The sequence below is a fragment of the Rhinoraja longicauda genome, chromosome 35 (genome assembly GCF_053455715.1).
Source record: "Rhinoraja longicauda isolate Sanriku21f chromosome 35, sRhiLon1.1, whole genome shotgun sequence".
Classification (NCBI taxonomy): domain Eukaryota; kingdom Metazoa; phylum Chordata; class Chondrichthyes; order Rajiformes; family Arhynchobatidae; genus Rhinoraja; species Rhinoraja longicauda.
Genome location: NC_135987.1, coordinates 12,907,957 through 12,926,862, shown reverse-complemented (window position 1 = coordinate 12,926,862; position 18,906 = coordinate 12,907,957). Strand labels below are relative to the sequence as shown.

General features: G+C 44.2%; 2 protein-coding genes across 3 annotated transcripts in view; one reads left to right on the top strand and one right to left on the bottom strand.

Moving 5' to 3' along the window:
- The first annotated feature begins 1,094 nt into the window (after positions 1-1,094).
- Positions 1,095-7,687, top strand: pcbd1 (pterin-4 alpha-carbinolamine dehydratase/dimerization cofactor of hepatocyte nuclear factor 1 alpha). 2 transcript variants are annotated; one of them, XM_078428487.1, is made up of 5 exons: positions 1,095-1,194; positions 1,399-1,520; positions 5,726-5,857; positions 5,967-6,047; positions 7,354-7,687. In XM_078428487.1, the coding sequence occupies exons 2-5, from the start codon at positions 1,518-1,520 to the stop codon at positions 7,447-7,449; spliced, it is 312 nt and encodes a 103-aa protein (XP_078284613.1). In that variant the 5' UTR covers positions 1,095-1,194; positions 1,399-1,517; the 3' UTR covers positions 7,450-7,687. The 2 variants fall into 2 exon arrangements, with proteins under 2 accessions (XP_078284613.1, XP_078284614.1); XM_078428488.1 differs by having other exon boundaries at positions 1,146-1,242.
- Positions 7,688-10,616: 2,929 nt separating this feature from the next.
- sgpl1 (sphingosine-1-phosphate lyase 1) overlaps positions 10,617-18,906 on the bottom strand; it is a 62,038-nt gene continuing 53,748 nt past the window's right edge. The window contains exons 13-14 of the mRNA XM_078428486.1: positions 17,880-18,000; positions 10,617-16,230 (exon numbers count right to left, since the gene is read on the bottom strand). Of these exons, the coding sequence (XP_078284612.1) occupies positions 16,087-16,230; positions 17,880-18,000 (265 nt within the window). The 3' untranslated portion in view covers positions 10,617-16,086. The remainder of the gene's footprint in view (positions 16,231-17,879; positions 18,001-18,906) is intronic.

Below are 18,906 nucleotides of genomic sequence, written 5' to 3'. Positions count from 1 at the left end.
AAGGGCGGTTTTTATATATATATATTTTAAGTTTTTTAATATTTTTTAAAACCAGGTTTGCTGTCAGCAAATTTCATTCAAAGGGGCAGAGTCCGGTGATGACAGACCCTCAAACAAGGGAAGGGGTATCATGGCTCACATGAATGGCAATGAAGCTATGTGTGAAGAAAGGTCGGGGTAGAGGGGTGCTAACCGAACCCCCTTGGGCAAAACACCAGCAACACTGAATGCAATGGTACTATGAATGCATTAAAGAGTCTTGCACTGTTTTTGCTTTGTATACACCTTTATAAAGTTTATATTTGAACTAGAAAGTTACAGACACTGTTATATATTCCTTTTGCAATCAAACGACACCAATAATATAAGAAAATAACTGCAGATGCTGGTACAAATCGATTTATTCACAAAATGCTGGAGTCACTCAGCAGGTCAGGCAGCATCTCGGGAGAGAAGGATCTCCCGAGAAGCTGCCTGACCTGCTGAGTTACTCCAGCATTTTGTGAATAAATCGACACCAATAATATATATATTTTTAAATAAGCAGAATACTTCGCACACAAGCTTTTAGTGTGGATGGTGAGAATGGGGATCTTATCGAAACATAAGATTATTAAGGGGTTGGACACGTTAGAGGCAGGAAACATGTTCCCAAGGTTGGGGGAGTCCAGAACCAGGGGCCACAGTTTAAGAATAAGGGGTAGGCCATTTAGAACGGAGATGAGGAAAAACCTTTTTCAGTCAGAGAGTTGTAAATCTGTGGAATTCACTGCCTCAGAAGGCAGTGGAGGCCAATTCTCTGAATGCATTCAAGAGAGAGCTAGATAGAGCTCTTAAGGATAGCGGAGTCAGGGGGAGAAGGCAGGAATGGGGTACTGATTGAGAATGATCAGCCATGATCACATTGAATGGTGGTGGTGCTGGCTCGAGGGGCCGAATGGCCTCCTCCTGCACCTATTGTCTAATTGTTCAGCAAGGGGTGAAATAAGTACCGAAGACATGAATTCAGTTAAAGGGGGCATGCATCACGCAAGCAGGGAACTTTGTACTGTGGATGTTGTGATGCAGTCATTGGATAGAGACCTGCCCTGCCACAGCCTGCGAGGACCCAACATTAGGTGTCCTTCAATACTGCTTACAAGCAAACTCTCTTTTGCAAACAACACGAATGCAACCATTTTGATCGTAATTGGCGTGAGTGCAATTGCAATCCCTGCGGTTCGGGCATTTGTCTTTCAAAGGGTTCGTTTGTTGGTTAAACACACACCCAAGGCATTCCTTCCTCTCTCTGTCTCTCTCTCTCTCTCTCTCTCTCTCTGTCTGTCCCCACCCACACTGTGTGGCTGTATCTGTTGTGCATTAACACTGGCTGATCTTCTCCCTGCCGCCACACTGCAGGTTCCTGGGTTAGTGACCGACCACGCTTGTAACAACAAGCCCAGCTGTCTGTCAGCCGCGGGGATCAGACAGAGCCCGGAGTCGCTGTGAAATCCTCGGGGCCAGACCAGCGATTGCAAATGGTAAGCATTTCCCACCTTCAATATGCGTCTGATTCTTTAAAAAAAAAGATTTTGCATTTTCCAACGTGCAGCAGGCATCAGAGCTGCAAAAACAAAAAATCACCGTGCGCATTGGAAAACAAAGGTGAACCCGAATAGAAAAAGCAGAGCAAGTTATTTCAAAGAAATGTGGAATCTACCGCTTGGAAGATGTATTGACATTAACATTTCTTGTTATAGCGAGACACAAAAATGCTGGAGTAACTCAGCGGGTCAGGCAGCATCTCTGGAGAAAAGTAACAGGTGAAATTTAGTCACCTATTCCTTTTATCCAGTGATGCTGCTTGACCCACTGAGTTACTCCAGCTTTTTGTGTCGCACTATAACAAGAAATGTTAATGTTAATACATCTTCCAAGCGGTAGATTCCACACTGAGTTACTCCAGCTTTTTGTGTCTATCTTGGGTGTAAACCAGCATCTGCGGTTCCTTCCCACACATCTTGTTGAAGTGAGTTCCTTTTAAGATCTGCTGACTGACAACTGATTGTGGAAATCAATCTGACTTCACGCCAGTTTTTATCCCTTCATTGATTCCAGTTTGGTGAATGTCAAAGCTGCAAAATGCGGTTTGACATGCACTGAATGTTTGTGCTGGGATCAAAGGTTTACTACCCTGGCTACATTTCTGCATGTGTAGGAAGAAACTGCAGATACTGTTTTAAACTGACGATTGATACACAAAAAGCTGGAGTAACTCAGCGGGCCAGGCAGCATCTCTGGAGAAAAGGAATAGCTGACATTTCAGGTCCTGACCCTTCTTCAGATCTTTACTCTGAAAAAAAGAGTCTGACCTGAACCATCACCTGTTCCTTCTCTCCAGAGATACTGCCTGGCCCGCTGGGTTACTCCAGCTTTTTGTGTCTATCTTGCATTTCTGCATGGTTGCTGATCGGTACAGGGAATGAATGCCTGCATACAGAGCATGTAAAACGTGCTTACTCTTATTGGCTTTCTTCCCGTCGGGACAGAGAGGGTTGTCATTTCTGCACTGATAACGCAGAGGTTGCTGTGATAATTGGCCGATGTGAGCATCATCAGGTTTGGTGTTCTTTTTAGGGGGGGGGGGGAAGACGGGTAGGCAAGTCCAGTGATTTACTCCAAGTGTATTTACTCCAAGTCAAATTTTAACAGGGCCGCAAACATTTACGGTCATTGCACAGAGATAACATGATAACATTTGTGGAGCGGTTGCAGACAACTAGTTGAATTAAGCGGCTTTGTTGTAGGGGTGGGGGGGAGGGCAATGTGGCCACACGCAAATAATAATAATAATAATCATCATCCATCATCCATCATCATCATAATTTATTTGAAAAAGGGACAATGTACATTAATTGACATTCAAACAAATGTAAATGTACTCGAGTTAGCCGAGAGGCTAGTTTTCATCGACATAACCTTAGCCCAAATCCCAAATCAAAGAGTGAAAAACACACACAGAAAATGCTGGGGGAAGCTCAGCAGGTTGACTGTCCACCACAACAACATCCTCTGGCAGATAGACACAAAAAGCTGGAGTAACACAGCGGGACAGGCAGCATCTCTGGAGAGAAGGAATGGGTGATGTTTCGGGTCGAGACCCTTCTTCAGACTGAAGGTCACATCCTCTGATAAGCTTTGTAGAAACCTTCCACGGAGAGCAAGCATGGTAATTTCTTTGCAAAATGTAAGACCTACATCTCTAGGTGGCAGAGTTTTCATATATCCCAATCCTAAAGTAAACTGCAGAAATCACAACATTTGTACAAAAACATAATTAAAGGTGTAATGTGTCACCTCTCTCTCTCCATTTCTCATCTTGTGACCATCCATCTAATGTATCAGAATAATGTGTCATTTGGTGTCTGATCCTATTCCTTCAGAATAGAATATAAAGTACAATGTTGCAACTTGGTATACTTGTCCAGTGATCTTCCCGCAGCCACCTTGACATGTATCTACAAGAACATAACTGCAGATGTTGGTACAAATCGAAGGTATTTATTTCACAAAATGCTGGAGTAACTCAGCAGGTCAGGCAGCATCTCAGGGGAGAAGGAATGGGTGACGTTTCGGGTAGAGACCCTTCTTCAGACTGATGTCAGGGGGGCGGGACAAAGGAAGGATATAGGTGGAGACAGGAAGATAGAGGGAGAACTGGGAAGGGGGAGGGGAAGAGAGTTACAGAGGAACTATCTAAAGTTGGAGAAGTCAATGTTCATACCACTGGGCTGCAAGCTGCCCAGGCGAAATATGAGGTGCTGTTCCTCCAATTTCCGGTGGGCCTCACTATGGCACTGGAGGAGGCCCACGACAGAAAGGTCAGACTGGGAGTGGGAGGGGGAGTTGAAGTGCTCAGCCACCAGGAGATCAGGTTGGTTAATAATAATAATAATAATGCATTTTATTTATATAGCGCTTTTCATATACTCAAAGACGCTTTACAGAGATTTTGAGAATATAGGTAAATGAATAAATAGATAAATAAGTAAATAAATAAATGAACAGAGAAAGGAGACAGAAGGTGAGGTGACCTTCAGTGGTTGAAGGCAGTACTGAACAGGTGAGACTTCAGCGATGTTTTGAATGTGGTGAGTGTGGGGGAGTCTCTAACGGTTTGGGGTAGTGAGTTCCATAGGGTGGGAGCAGCGATGGAGAAAGCCCTGTCCCCCCAGGATCTGAGTTTAGTCCGGATGTGGGGGGATAGGAGATTGGCAGCGGCAGAGCGGAGGGTGCAGGTGGGAGTGTGCCTGTGGAGGAGGTCGGTCAGGTAGGATGGGGCCAGGTTATGGAGGGCTTTGTAGGTTATGAGGAGGATTTTGTACTGGATTCTCTGGGGGATGGGGAGCCAGTGGAGTTTATAAAGGACGGGGGTGATATGGTCACGGATCGAGGTGTGTGTGAGTAGACGGGCAGCGGAGTTTTGAATGTATTGAAGTTTATTGATGATTTTTGAGGGTGCGCCATAGAGGAGGCTGTTGCAGTAGTCCAGACGGGAGGTGATGAAGGCGTGACTGAGCTAAGGTGTTGAGCGAAACGATCGCCGAGCCTGCGCTTGGTTTCGCCGATGTAAAGAAGTTGACATCTAGAGCAGCGGATACAATAGATGAGGTTCGAGGAGGTGCAGATGAACCTCTGTCTCACCTGGAAAGACTGTTTGGGTCCTTGGATGGAGTTGAGGGGGGAGGTAAAGGGACAGGTGTTGCATCTCCTGCGGTTGCAGGGGAAAGTGTTTTACAATAGATGTTGATATGTGTCTATAATCTTCTCCTGAACCTTCACTCACTATCCAACTCAGCACACTCAATGATTAACGGTCTGCTGCAACTGAGCAGTGTTGTCATCAAATCAGTCTGACAATTAGATATAGATGCCACAATTTGAAGGGGTCAGAGATTTATAGAGTCCTTTTAACAAGATCATAATGTCCCAGAAACTCCACCCAGTTGAGATTAAAGTTAAGTAGACGCAAAATGCTGGAGTAACTCAGCGGGTCAGGCAGCATCTCTGGAGAGAAGGAATGGGTTACTGAGATTCAAGTCCGTTTGATACATGTGAATTAGTGCAAATGAGAATGACCAGGTTCTGGAGCAACTTCTTCCTCTGTTATCAGCCGACTGAACGGTCCTTCCATAAGCTGGGATGGTGTCATGATCTCCCACCCTACCTCATTGTGAACCTTGCACTGTTTCCATCTGCACTTACACTGCAAATGTAATATTCTAATATATTGTGGTGCTCTTTGTACTATGTTGTTCACAAGTTCTAGGAGCAGAATTGGGTCATTCAGCCCATCAACTCTACTCTGCCATTTAATCATGGCTGATCTACCTTTCTATCTCAATCCCATTCTCATGCCTTCGCCCCTCAACCCGACATCCTTACCAATTAAATCTGTTGTAGTTGGGTATAGCTTGATCGTACTCGCGTATGGTACGAGTTGACTGAATACCATGCAAACAAAGCTTTTCACTGTATCTCTTTCTACATGACAATAGGTGGATGTGATTGCAAGTTGCTACACGTACCAATGAGATACATGACCAACCTAATGGATTTAGATGATGTTGACCTGGCAATAAAAATGGGCCAGGATACCGAGGGTTCACCTGCATAAGCGCAGCAGGTGGATGATGTATTCAAGCCAATCTTTCGTGCATTTGATCACCAATTATTTGTTTTCTAGGCAGGAAAGGCGCACATACTGAATCCCGAACAACGTGAACAGCTGCTGCCCAACCTCCGAGCAGTGGGCTGGGCTGAGGTCGAGGGCAGAGATGCAATTTATAAGGAGTTTGTCTTTAAAAACTTCAACCAGGTGATATTTTATTAGTGGTTGAATGCTCAGTCGGAAGATACAGGCTTTGAACACTCTGGTTTTCCAAATAACATCTACTTGAATGTTTACATGTTTTTCTTTAATAAAGGCTTTTGGTTTCATGACAAGAGCGGCCTTGCAGGCAGAGAAAATGGATCACCACCCAGAATGGTTCAACGTTTATAACAAGGTAGAGATTTCCAGAATACCTTTCACATTTTGAAAAGACAATATCAAGTAGACCCGTTGGGCCCAAACCTCTCCTGCATTAATGCAGCACCTTCCCTGCTGCCCACTCCTCTCCCTCTCTCCCTCCCCCTAAACCCCCCCCCCTTATCCTCCCTCCACCCCTCCCTCCCTCCCTAGGAGATAGATTTAAACTTTAAAATGTGAATAACTTAAAAAATATAACACCGATTTCAATGAAACTTTTCCCATTAGCACCAAAGTGACGATGGTGGGCCTAAAATTGCCGTGCTATCGTATATCGTTTTGGCTCTAGTTCAGGAACAAACAAACAAGAGTTTTAGTATATAGATGACAAAATGCTTTACCTTTGCTCAAATAAAGACTCAAAATTGTTTGAAACACAGGAGTAAATTAATGTGCTGTAAGTCCCCATAGACAGCAATGCAACATTGATCAGAACCCATTTTAATGAATAAAAGCAGAAAATGCTGGAAACACTCATCAATTCAGGCAGCATCTGTGGGGAGAGAAGCCATTAGTTTCATTTTGACCTTGTATCAGAACTGGGAGAAGTAAGAAAAAAAACATGTTCTATGCAGCAAAGGGATGGGATGAACTGCAGAGAATGAAAATAATCTGTGTTGGGGCAGACAAGGAGAATCAATAGACAATAGACAATAGGTGCAGGAGGAGGCCATTCGGCCCTACGAGCCAGCACCGCCATTCAATGTGATCATGGCTGATCATTCTCAATCAGTATCCCGTTCCTGCCTTCTCCCCATACCCCCTGACTCCGCTATCCTTAAGAGCTCTATCCAGCTCCCTCTTGAATCAGATGTCGGATGATGTTGGTGTCTCCTGAGAGAGGGAGGGAGGGAGGGAAAGCTCGTTAGTTATAGCTGAAGAAATGTGAATGAGGGAAGACAGGACATAGTGCTGGAACTGCAAGATCCTGGAATATTTGTAGGTTAATTGGCGTTGGTAAAGATTCTAAGTTGTCCCTAGTGTGTCGGATAATGGTAGCGTATGGGGATTGTTGGTCGGCACAGACTCGGAGGGCCTGTTTCCATGCTGTATCTCTAAATTAAACAAAAGGAATGCTGGAAATACATGGGAATTCCATGTCTTGGAACGCAATCTGTCAACTCAGAAAACGACAAGAGAGGACAACCATATCACTGGAAACAGGCACAAAAAGTCGCAGTAACTCAACAGGTCAGGCAACAACTCTGGAGAAAAGGAATAGATTACGTTTTGGGTTGAGACCCTTCTTCAGACATATCATTGGAACCTTGTTTTCTTTGCAGGTCCACATAACTCTGAGCACACACGAGTGTGGCGGGCTCTCCGAGCGAGACATTAAACTGGCGACCTTCATGGAAGAGGCCACGGTTGCTCAGTGATACCCAAGGACATCACCTGTTGGCCGTACCAAATCAACCAGTGTGTAAGGTGGTGTTTAGCTCACGACATGTGCATTCCATCAACATATTTCAAAGGCTGGTGTTATTTTTTTTAAACCATCATCTATTAATAGAATCAAGTTGTATTTGAATCTGACTGAACAGAACTAGTTTACAAGTGGCAGTATTAATGTATTGTGAGCGAAATGTGCCTTGTATCAATAAAATAATGACTCTTCGTTTCATTCATGCAAAATACTTAGCATGCAAACACCTCAAGCTTTGAGGCATACTTGATGTAACAATTCACTATGGAAGCAAATGATCAAAGTATAATCTAAATACCTTAAACAGTTTGAGGGGCTGCACCCCATTACATTGAAGGAGTAAATAGTAGGAGTAGAATAGCAAACAAAAGAGCATCAGTGGATGTTGTTCACTTGGATTTTATTAGATAAAGTACACAAGGCTGATAAACAAAATGAGAGCCCATGGTATTCAAGGGAAGGTTTGCAGAATGGCAGATGGCAGAGAGTGGGAGTAAAGGGTGCTTTTCATGGTTGGCTATCGGTCACTATAGGGAGAGAGGGAGTGGGAGATGAGGCAGAGGTTCACTTGCACCTCCTCCAACCTCATCGACTGTATTCGCTGTTCCAGGTGTGGATTCCTACACATCGGTGAGACCAAGCGCAGGCTCGGCAATCGTCTCACGGCACGTTGGCGCAACGGTAGAGTTGCTGCTTTACAGCGAATGCAGCGCCGGAGACTCAGGTTCGATCCTGACTACCGCTGCTGTACTGTAAGGAGTTTGTACGTTCTCCCCGTGACCTGCGTGGGTTTTCTCCGAGATCTTCTGTTTCCTGCCACACTCCAAAGACGTACAGGTATGTAGGTTAATCGACTGGGTAAATGTAAAAAAAAATTTTTTTTTAATTGTCCCTAGTGTGTGTAGGATAGTGTTAATGTGTGGGGGTCGCTGGGCGGCGCGGACTTGGTGGGCCGAAAAGGCCTGTTTCCGCGCTGTATCGAAATATAATATTAAAAAAATATGAAAACACCTCCACTCAGTCTGCCGAAACCTACCTGATCTCCCGGTTGCTAAACACTAACTCCCCCTCCCATTCCCACACTGACCTTTCTGGCCTGGGCCTCCTCCATTGTCAGAGTGAGGCCCAGTGCAAATTGGAGGAACAGTGCCTCATATTTCGCTTGGGCAGCCTCCACCTCAGCGGTATGAACATTGACTTCCAAGTAATCCTTGCTTTCCCTCTCTCCATCCTTTCCCCTTCCATTCTCTGACCAGTCTGACTGTCCCCGATTACATTTTATGTTTACTTTGTTAACTTCTCCTAGTTAACAATGATCTATTCTACATTTCCCATGATCTCCACCCGTTTGATGTTTTGTTCTCACACCTCACACTTCATTATCTCTATCTCCCCCCCCCCCCCGACTCTCTAGCTGAAGAAGGGTCTCGACCCAAAACGTCACTCATTCCTTCTCTCCAAAGATGCCTGTCCCGCTGAGTTACTCCAGCATTTTGTGTCTATCTTCGGTGACTAATGGGGATCCGCAGTGGTCGGTGTTGGGGCCGCTATTCTCCACGTTGTATATTAATGATTTGGATGATGGAATTGATGGCTTTATGGCCAAGTCTGTGAATGATACAAAGACAGATTGAGGGGCAGGTGGTGTGGAGGAAGCAGGGAGTCATAAGAAGGACTTGGACAGGTTGGGAGAGTGGGGAAGTAAGTGGCAGATGGAATACAATGTAGCAAAGTGTGCGGCTATGCATTTAGGTAAGAGGAATAAAAGTGTAGACTATTTTCTAAATGGGGAGAGGATTCAGAAATTAGAGGTGTGCAGGGACTTGGAAGTACTGGTGTCAGATTCCCAAAAGGGAAATTTGCAGATTGAATCAGTTGTAAGAGCAGGGATGTAAAGCTGAGGCTTTATAGGGCACTGGTCAGACCATATTTAAAATATTGTGAGAGGTTTTGGCCTTGTATCTGAGGGTGTGCTGACATTGTAGAGGATCCAGAGGAGGTTTAAGAGAATGATCCTGGGAATGATTGGGTTGACGTATGATTAGCTCAGGGCCTGGAATTTTAGATGGATGAGGGAGGATCTCATTGAGTCATACCACATAACGAAAGGCCTGGATAGAGTGGATGTGGAGAGGATGTTTCCACTAGTAGGTGAGTCAAGGACCAGAGGGCACAACCTCAGAATAAAAGGACATACCTTTGGAAGGCAGTTGGAGAATTTTCTTTAGCCAAAGGTTGGTGAATCTGTGGAATTCATTGCCACAGACAGCTGTGGAGGCAAAGTCTTTGGGTATTTTTAAAGCGGAGATGGACAGGTTTTTGGTTAGAAGGGTGTCAAAGGTTACAGGGAGAAGGCAGGAGAATGAGGTTGAGAGGGAAATGTAGATCAGCCATGATTGTATGGTGGAGTAGACTTAACAGGTTGAATGGCCTAATTCTGCTCTGATGTCTTCTGAACCTACATGGACTGACCGCACTGGTTTGACAGTTATATAAATAACATTTAGCAGAAGCTTAATGCCAATTTCAAGACCAATTTGCACCTAGTTTCCCAAGCACACCCAACTATTTCACTGGGTACCCGTTCACAAAAAACTGGTTTAAATTCCAGTCAAGGAAATGAAGCATAGATTAAGGTCATGATCAGTTTAGCTCACCAATATTGGTACAACCACAAGGCTGGCCTGAGGAATAAATGCTGGTTGCTGTATTAAGAATTCAACGCAGTTTTCCAGCAACTGCAGTACTTTTTTTCTAAAGGCTCTGGAACTGATGTTAATAATTAGGTCAGGTAGCATGTTTGGAGGGAGAAACAGATCACTTTTATGTTGAGACACAAACAACTGCAGATGCTGGAATCTTGAGCAAAACACAAAGTGCTGGCATAACTCAGCAGGTCTGGCAGCATCTTTGGAGGATATGATAGGCAACATTTTAGGTCATGACCCTTAATCTGTAGGGACCTGTCCCGAAATGGCAACTGTCCATTCCCTCCACAGATACTGCCTGACCCGCTGAGGTAGTCCAGCAATTTTTTGATTTGTTCAATTCGCTGCCAAACAGGTTTTCAGGAGGGATATTTGGCGGAGGGGGCAGGAAAAGAATGGGGAGTAAAAGTCACATCACGAGAGGGAACAGAAGGAAAATGGCGGAAGAGACAAAGTGCGCATAGTTTCAACAAATTAAGTTTATTACCAAATATCAATTACAAACTCGTTAATACATATTACAGTAAATTAATTTGGATGATTGTCTGACAGTAATAGAGGTGCAGGATTAACACAGCTGTATACAAACTAGCCGCTGCATTTGCCCCCTCCGGTCACTACAAATGTCACAAGACACACAAGTTTGATCTGCTCCAACTAGTAGCAAACTGGCATTAAATTAAAATAGGCAATCCTGGGTTACCTTGTCATCAGTCTGAAGAAGGGTCTCGACCCGAAACGTCACCCATTCCTTCTCTCCTGAGATGCTGCCTGACCTGCTGAGTTACTCCAGCATTTTGTGAAAGACCTTCGATTTGTACCAGCATCTGCAGTTATTTTGAGATGTTTTAGACAGAGACAGGCGCCACACACGCACTCAAATATAAAAAGGGGCCACGCACCATGCAACACTGATCGGCCGGTTAACCGGACTGAAATGTGGGGACAGGTTTGCAGGAAGCAAGGGAGAGGGAGGTATATCTTGCCTCTTCACGTCATGCAGAAGATTTCATGGACTGTCTCCCTGCTTCTCAAACACACAGCAGAGCAAAGCCAAGGGAAAACAAACAAAAAAGAGTTAGGTTCAGTTTGTGAATTCAACAGTCAATTCCACCTGCAGAGTACAGTGGTGCAGCCTGAGAGGAACCCAACATGCAGTCAGAGTTTGCATCTACTCGCCACTCTGGCCCTGACAACACTGCTATGGGTGTGCACCAGGAAAACTACAAGTCAATGGAATGCATTTACAAACTCTTAAAGGCTGGAATGTGAGCGTGTTAAATATGGCTTAAACGTAGGGAATGTTGATACGTTTGTTTCGCACAACAGTAAGGCTCTCCTATATATTTTTTTTAAATCAGAAACCATTGCAAAAATCTTCCCTTAGAAGTACGTGACAAGTACAAGATGTAGCCCATTCACATATCAGAAGGAACTAGAGTGAGAATAGAATGAGCCTACCTGGAGCCACTGATTGATGGGGGGACGTGGTGTACTTTCCATTGGCTGCAGTGGATCATGCCTTTACAGGAACTTGATGCGTCTGGTCTTTATTGCCTGCTCAGGCCCTGCAGAGCTCTGAGTGTGGGCAAACAGAGTGGGGCAGAGACCATGTGCTTTGCCCAGTGGGCACTGGTTTATAACCTGACATTGCCAGCATTTCACAGTTCCAATCAGGGAGGGGTGGAGGCGTTTTGTGGAGCGTCATGCTCCTTCAAGTTTCCATATTCAAGTTCCCTGCCTCAGGCCTCTAACTGCATGAACAACAGCTTGGAAGGACGGAAGGCCAGTATCACCGGCAGGTGACTTTGGGGCGCGTGCATCAGAACATTGTGGAATTTGCAGTGATGTGTACCAGGAGAAAAATTGATTATGTTCAAGAATTAGTACAAATCACGCCTGTTTTTAAAGATAGCACTAATGTACCGTTAAAATCTTGCCACTATTACTCATGTGCTCCCTGATAAAGCATGCACTGGTGTGCAAGATGGAGACAGTAGAGTTGCAGTTTGAGCACTTGCTACAGGTAGTACAGTATTTCAAGGCATCACTGACGGTCAGATGCGATCTTAGACCCTGCTACAGTAAGTAAGCAATGGAAGTATCCAAAAACACTGACACCAACACGAGTGAAACACAGACTCTATGACACACTGAAATATTTCAAACCACCAACTTCAACAATGGAGGACACTGAAAGAAAGAATTCACAGTCTCAAAGGAGCAAGTCGGGCGTCACTTCTGTGGAAACAAAAAAAATCACATCCTTGTTCGAATATCTGATCTTCAACAATCAGATAAAAAAAATTGCACAGCAATAGTGCAAGAATGCAATTTCTAAGGCAGCGGAGAAACCAGTCTCCGGTCTGCCAGTAATTATAACAGTTGTCTTACTTCAAGTTTAAAACCGTCTGCTTGTTGAGGGTAAAGGTGATGTGGCTCGTTCAAGGATTACATGGAAACATTGGAGCCATGTTCGAGACAAAGCAACCCTCAACATGAAATGGGGCCAGCGAAATGCAACCAGCGAACGTTCAAACAGTGAGAGTAAGCTGTAAATGTACATCGAGTGACTTGAAGGCACTGGTTTGCCATCTGCTTGGTTACAATCATGAATGATGAGCTCAGAATGATGACCCTGCCATTCCCACCTCAATTCGCATGGTCACAGTTCTGTCAAAAGTTCATATTCTATTGCAACGTCAAATACAATTGCAAACAGTGACTGCCATTCCAGGGCCCCGCACACCTGCTCCGTTGCAACCTGCCTCATCCAGATGGGCCTTTACCTGTCTACAGGTGAGCAGGACACATTCATCACTCCTTCTGCTCCGGCTACCAACATCCCTCCCCATCACTCTCAGCACTACCCACTCTCACCAGGCTAACACCAAGAATGACCAGAAGTGACCAAACATAAGATTTGCTCCTTTGAGAAAGATTTTGCCAAGACATTTCATGTGAAAGAAAGTTTAGAAAGGCATCAAGGTGAATTGCCACTTCCCTTCAAATCCTTGGCAAATCAGTTGACAATTGAAACCAGTGCTCTGACCATTTGAACATTCTCATCAAAAATCTGTGAATTCCCTTTTTTTTTTAAATAAAAAAACAAAAAATATTCAATTTTGCATTTGAATATTACGCAGTTCACAGGCCAAAGAAATTATTTTCGATACAACATTTTAAAAAAGGTACAAGGCTTTTTGGGATTCAGACGTGGCAAATGAAAAACAAATAAAAAACAAGAAAAAAAATTAACCCCATCTTATCCAATTATATAGAGTCTAGGAGGAGCCAGCGCTGCCGTCGCAGCTGCGGCTTGCCTGCAGTCCGTCTGTCTTTTGTGTTGTTTGTTGTTTTTGTATGAATTGTAGTTTTAATATGGTGTAGTGTTTGTATGTTATGTTTGGGGGGGGGGGTGGGAGGGAACGGGAACTGTAAAAAAATTCTCTCTCCCGAACGGAGACGCGACCTTTGTTTCTGTGTCGTGTTTCCGTTCCCGTTGCGGCCTACCACCGGCCATGCACCAGGGACCACCTGGGGCTCTGGTTCGCAGAGCCCACGGCCCGGACTCACCACCTGCGGCGCTGGCTGCCTTCGGATGCTGCGGGAGCGGCTGCGACTCGTCTCCGGAGGCTCCGGCGCGGGCCGCGTGGACGTCGGAAGCCCGCAGGCCCCTGGGTGGGGGCCGACATCGGGAGCACCGGAAGCGGCAGCGTGTTTGCCCGCCCCGAATCGCGGGGCTTGGGTCGGCCCGCCGCGGACCTTTCACCGTCCGGCGCGGCCTGAAATTGGCCGTGGACCTTTCACCGTCCGGCGCAGCGCTCCAATGTCGGGAGCCCCGACCGCCCCGACGTGGCAAGTTCAACAGCCTGACCTCGGGAGAAGACGGCAGGGAAGAGAAAAGACATTGTGGCCTTCCATCACAGTGAGATGGGACTGGAGGAGACTCACTGTGACGGATGTTTCTTTTGTTTGGTGTTAGTGTATGATTGTATGTGTTATTGCATTTTAATTGATTATTCTTATTGGTCTTAGTGTTTCAACTGCGGGTAATGTTTCATTTCACTACACATTTATGTGTATGTGACAAATAAACGACTATTGACTATTGACCATAATGTTTGGGACAAAGACCCATCATTTATTTACTTGCCTCTGTACTCCACAATTTGAGATTTGTAATAGACAAAAAAAATCACGTAGTTAAAGTGCACATCGTCAGATTTTATTAAAGACCATTTTTATACATTTTGGTTTCACCATGTAGAAATTACAGCTGTGTTTATACATAGTCCCCCCATTTCAGGGCACCATAATGTTTGGGACACATGGCTTCACAGGTGTTTGTAATTGCTCAGGTGTGCTTAAATGCCTCCTTAATGCAGGTATAAGACAGCTCTCAGCACCTAGTCTTTCATCCAGTCTTTCCATCAACGTTGGAAACTTTTATTGCTGTTTATCAACATGAGGATTAAAGTTGTGCCAATGAAAATCAAAGAAGCCATTATAAGACTGAGAATCAAGAACAAACTGTTAGAGACATCAGCCAAACCTTAGGCTTACTTAAATTAACTGTTTGGAACGTCATTAAGAAGAAAGAGAGCACTGGTGAGCTTACTAATCGCAAACACAGGCCAAGGAAGACCTCCACAGCTGATGACAAAAGTATTCTCTCTATAATAAAGAAAAATCCCCAAACACCAGTCCAACAGATTAGAAACACTCTTCAGGAGTCAGGTGTGGATTTGTCAATGCCCACTGTCTGCAGAAGACTTCATGAACAGAAATACAGAGGCTACACTGCAAGATGGTAACCAATGGTTAGCCACAAAAATAGGACGGCCAAGTTACAGTTTGCCAAGAAGTACTAAAAAGAGCAACCACAGTTCTGGAAAAAGGTCTTATGGACAGATGAGACAAAAATGTACTTATATCAGAGTGATGGCAAGAGCAAACTATGGAGGACAGAAGGAACTGCTCAAGATCTAAAGCATACCACCTCATCTGTGAAACACGGTGGTGGGGGTGTTATGGCCTGGGCATGTATGGCTGCTGAAGATACTGGCTCACTTATCTTCATTGATGAAACAACTGTTGATGGTAGTAGCATAATGAATTCTGAATTGTACAGACACATCCTATCTGCTCAAGTTCAAACAAATGCCTCAAAACTCATTGGCCGGCGGTTCATTCTACAGCACGACAATGATCCCAAACATACTGCTAAAGCAACAAAGGAGATTTTCAAAGCTAAAAAATAGTCAATTCTTGATTGGCCATCAATCATCCGATCTGTAAAAGTATGCCTTTTACATGCTGAAGAGAAAACTGAAGGGGACTAGCCCCCAAAACAAGCATCAGCTAAAGATGGCTGCAATACAGGCCTGGCAGAGCATCACCAGAGAAGACACCCAGCAACTGGTGATGTCCATGAATCGCAGACTTCAAGTAATCATTGCATGCAAAAGATATGCAACAAAATACTAAACATGACTACTTTCATTTACATGACATTGCTGTGTCCCAAACATTATGGTCCCCTGAAATGGGGGGGACTATGTATAAACACTGCTGTAATTTCTACATGGTGAAACCAAAATGTATAAAAGTTGCCTTTATTAAAATGTGACAGCGTGCACTTTAACCACATTTCATTTTTTTCTATTACAAATCTCAAATTGTAGAGTGCAGAGGCAAATAAATAAATGGTGGGTCTTTGCCCCAAACATTATGGCGGGCACTGTATTCCCAGATTTTTAAATGCCTGCAAAAAGCAAGGAATAGAATTTGGTTCTGGACACCTCAGCTGTCTTCTAAACCTTTCTCTTGCTACGCAATCCATGATTTCCTTTCTCTTTTAAAAAGTTAATTTGTGCTCTTCAGTGTTTTGTCGAGTCCCCGTTCATGTGGCTTTTCTCGTTATTGGGAAGTTCGGTGCTGTAGAGGCAGTCCAGGAATCCATGAGAGATCTCAGTCACCAGAGAGCGATCAGGAATTGACTGCGCCATCCCATAGATAGCACCCTGCAGGGGAAGGAGAGGGAGTCACTTTAGGTCACGGTGGAATCCTAAATCCATCTAACAATGTGAGATTATAGAAATGCAGATGCTGGCTTCCAAAAAAAAACTCCACAAAGCGCTGGAGTAACTCAGTGGGCCAGACAGTATCTCTGGAGAACATGGACAGGATCTCTGGAAAACATGTTCTCCACAGATGCTGCCTGACCCACTGAGTTATTCCAGCACTGTGTCCATTTTTTAAATCAATGAGAAAATTCTGCAGCAAAAATCAAAATGAAAAGTATTTTTATTGCATTCAAACATCCAAAGATGCTTCCCAAAGAGCTGTCCAACAAAACTGAACATTGGGGAAAAAGAGGAAAAGATGGGAACAGATCTTCTGTTGCTCTGAGGACATTGCCCCCTATGTCCGGACACATAAACAAACATTCTCCCAGAGCAACCTATGAGTCGCCTTGACTTATCTATGAAATAATTCAAAAAGCACAAGACTCAGTTAAAACTTTTTACTTTAACACCAAGGTGGGAGAAGACACAGAGACCTGAGTGCACTGTTGTTCACTCAAGCACCTACTTCTGTCCTCTCAAAGAATACCCCGAATATAGCCAATATTTATACAGCCCAAAGCACATCCAGTAATTTTCCACAGTTCAGTAATTTTCCACAGTTACATGACATCAGCCATCCTAACAATAACATAGTAGAGTTCCCATAGTATAGTTCCTTTAATTGTGTTAGGGAGTCAAACAGGAGTAAAGAGGTGTTGCATAGCTAAGATGATTAGAGAGGCACCGTTTTGCGATAAGGAGACACCATAGGATCTCCCCGTGTACGTTCTCCCCGTGACCTGCGTGGGTTTTCTCCGAGATCTTCGGTTTCCTCCCACACTCCAAAGACGTACAGGTGTGTAGGTTAATTGGCTGGGTAAATGTAAAAAATTGTCCCTAGTGGGTGTAGGATAGTGTTAATGTACGGGGATCGCTGGGCGGCACGGACTTGGTGGGCCGAAGGGCCTGTTTCCGGCTGCATATATATGATATGATATGATATGATATGATAGTTCAGAACATTGGAATGTCCAGTCCTCAATAAACCATGAGAAACAACTAAACCTTGGGAAACAACTTCTTATCTGCAGGTGTCTGGTTTCGTGAAGGCCGACTTCCCAAGGCAAGAATAATAGCATATTCAGCTTAAAATGTCTGCCATAGTCATCACAAAATGTCTTCCACAGTATTAACCCTTACAAACCCAAGCAGTCTTCCACTGTATAGAACAAAGGCAGCAGTGTTTGACAATGTTCACGGTGCACTGTCAGAACATTTCAAGATCCTGCAGTGCTCCCACATTGCATTTATTCTCATATAATCCATTTGGCTTGAGTGTTTGCTGGCAAATATTCCCAGTTCTACAATCCGGACGAGGACAAATTTCCCAGCAGTTTAAAAGATGGCTCAACTTTGTCATGTGTGAGATTGCCCACAGGACTACATTTCCTCAGGTGTCATCAATCTTTTGCGACTTACTATCAAACCTTGTAACCAAGTGAATTTTCGCCCATTTTGTTAAAGGTGCGAGTCGAAGCCATTTCAGTGTCCTAATACACTCGGGGTATTACAGGGACATGTTTGCCCACCCTATCATCACTCACCCGGCCAGTTGTCTTCTCAGCGGGGTTTTTCATTATTTCAGCCACGCTCTGACGAACATCCTCCACAAACCGGTCAGCCACACCGTTCCTGGTGTGCAGGAGTGTCACACATATGTGAATGCTGCAAAGGAACAGTAAAAGAGTGTTCGCACAAGTGTGGTTGTTCAATCAATGTTCTACTCAGGCTTCCAGGCAAGCCCACTGGAAGTAAAAACTTTCCTAGTCTGATGTGATATAACTGCAGGCCGCATTGTGGAAACCATAGAATATGGGAAGACTTGCATCTTGCACGGTCAAGAGGTCTCATCACCAACAAAGAGATTTTATTGTTGGAATATGGTTAATTTCCAAATTGCAAAATTCCACATACATTAGTATGAAAAATGACCAGATCATCCAGTTTTAGCAACAATGATCAGGGATTAAATATTAGGAAGAATCCAGGAAGCATGGTCCTCTTTTTCACAATTATGTCATGGGTATTTTTATTCCAGAGAACACACAGTGCCTTGTTTTATCAACTCAAACAAAAGACACTGGCTGACACAGTGCAGTATTCATTTCTGTTCTGCATTGTTAGCCTAAGTGTTCTAAAAATCAGTTTGTCCAATTTCTTTCCTTGAAAGATCCGAAAAATATAATCAACATTATTCCAGGTTCACAAGATTTAATGGGGGGAAAGAATTATGTTTCGGTTTATTATTGTCACATGCATTAAGGTCCTGTGAAAAGCTTTGTTTTGCATGCAAATGGATCAGATATACCATATTTAAAGACGTCAAACCTCTTGTTTACTCACTCTGGGCCTTTCAGAGTTTTGAATACATTTCACCCACCCAGCTGTGACCTTCATTCCCAATAATCATGGCAAGCACCAAGGGAGTCAACGTGGAGCAGCTGGTAGAGCTGCTGCCTCACGGTGCCAGAACCAGGTTCAATCCTGACCTCGAGTGCTGTCTGTGTGGAGTTTGCAAATTCTCCCTGTGATTGCTATTGAGGGCGTGCAGCGTAGGTTTACTAGGTTAAT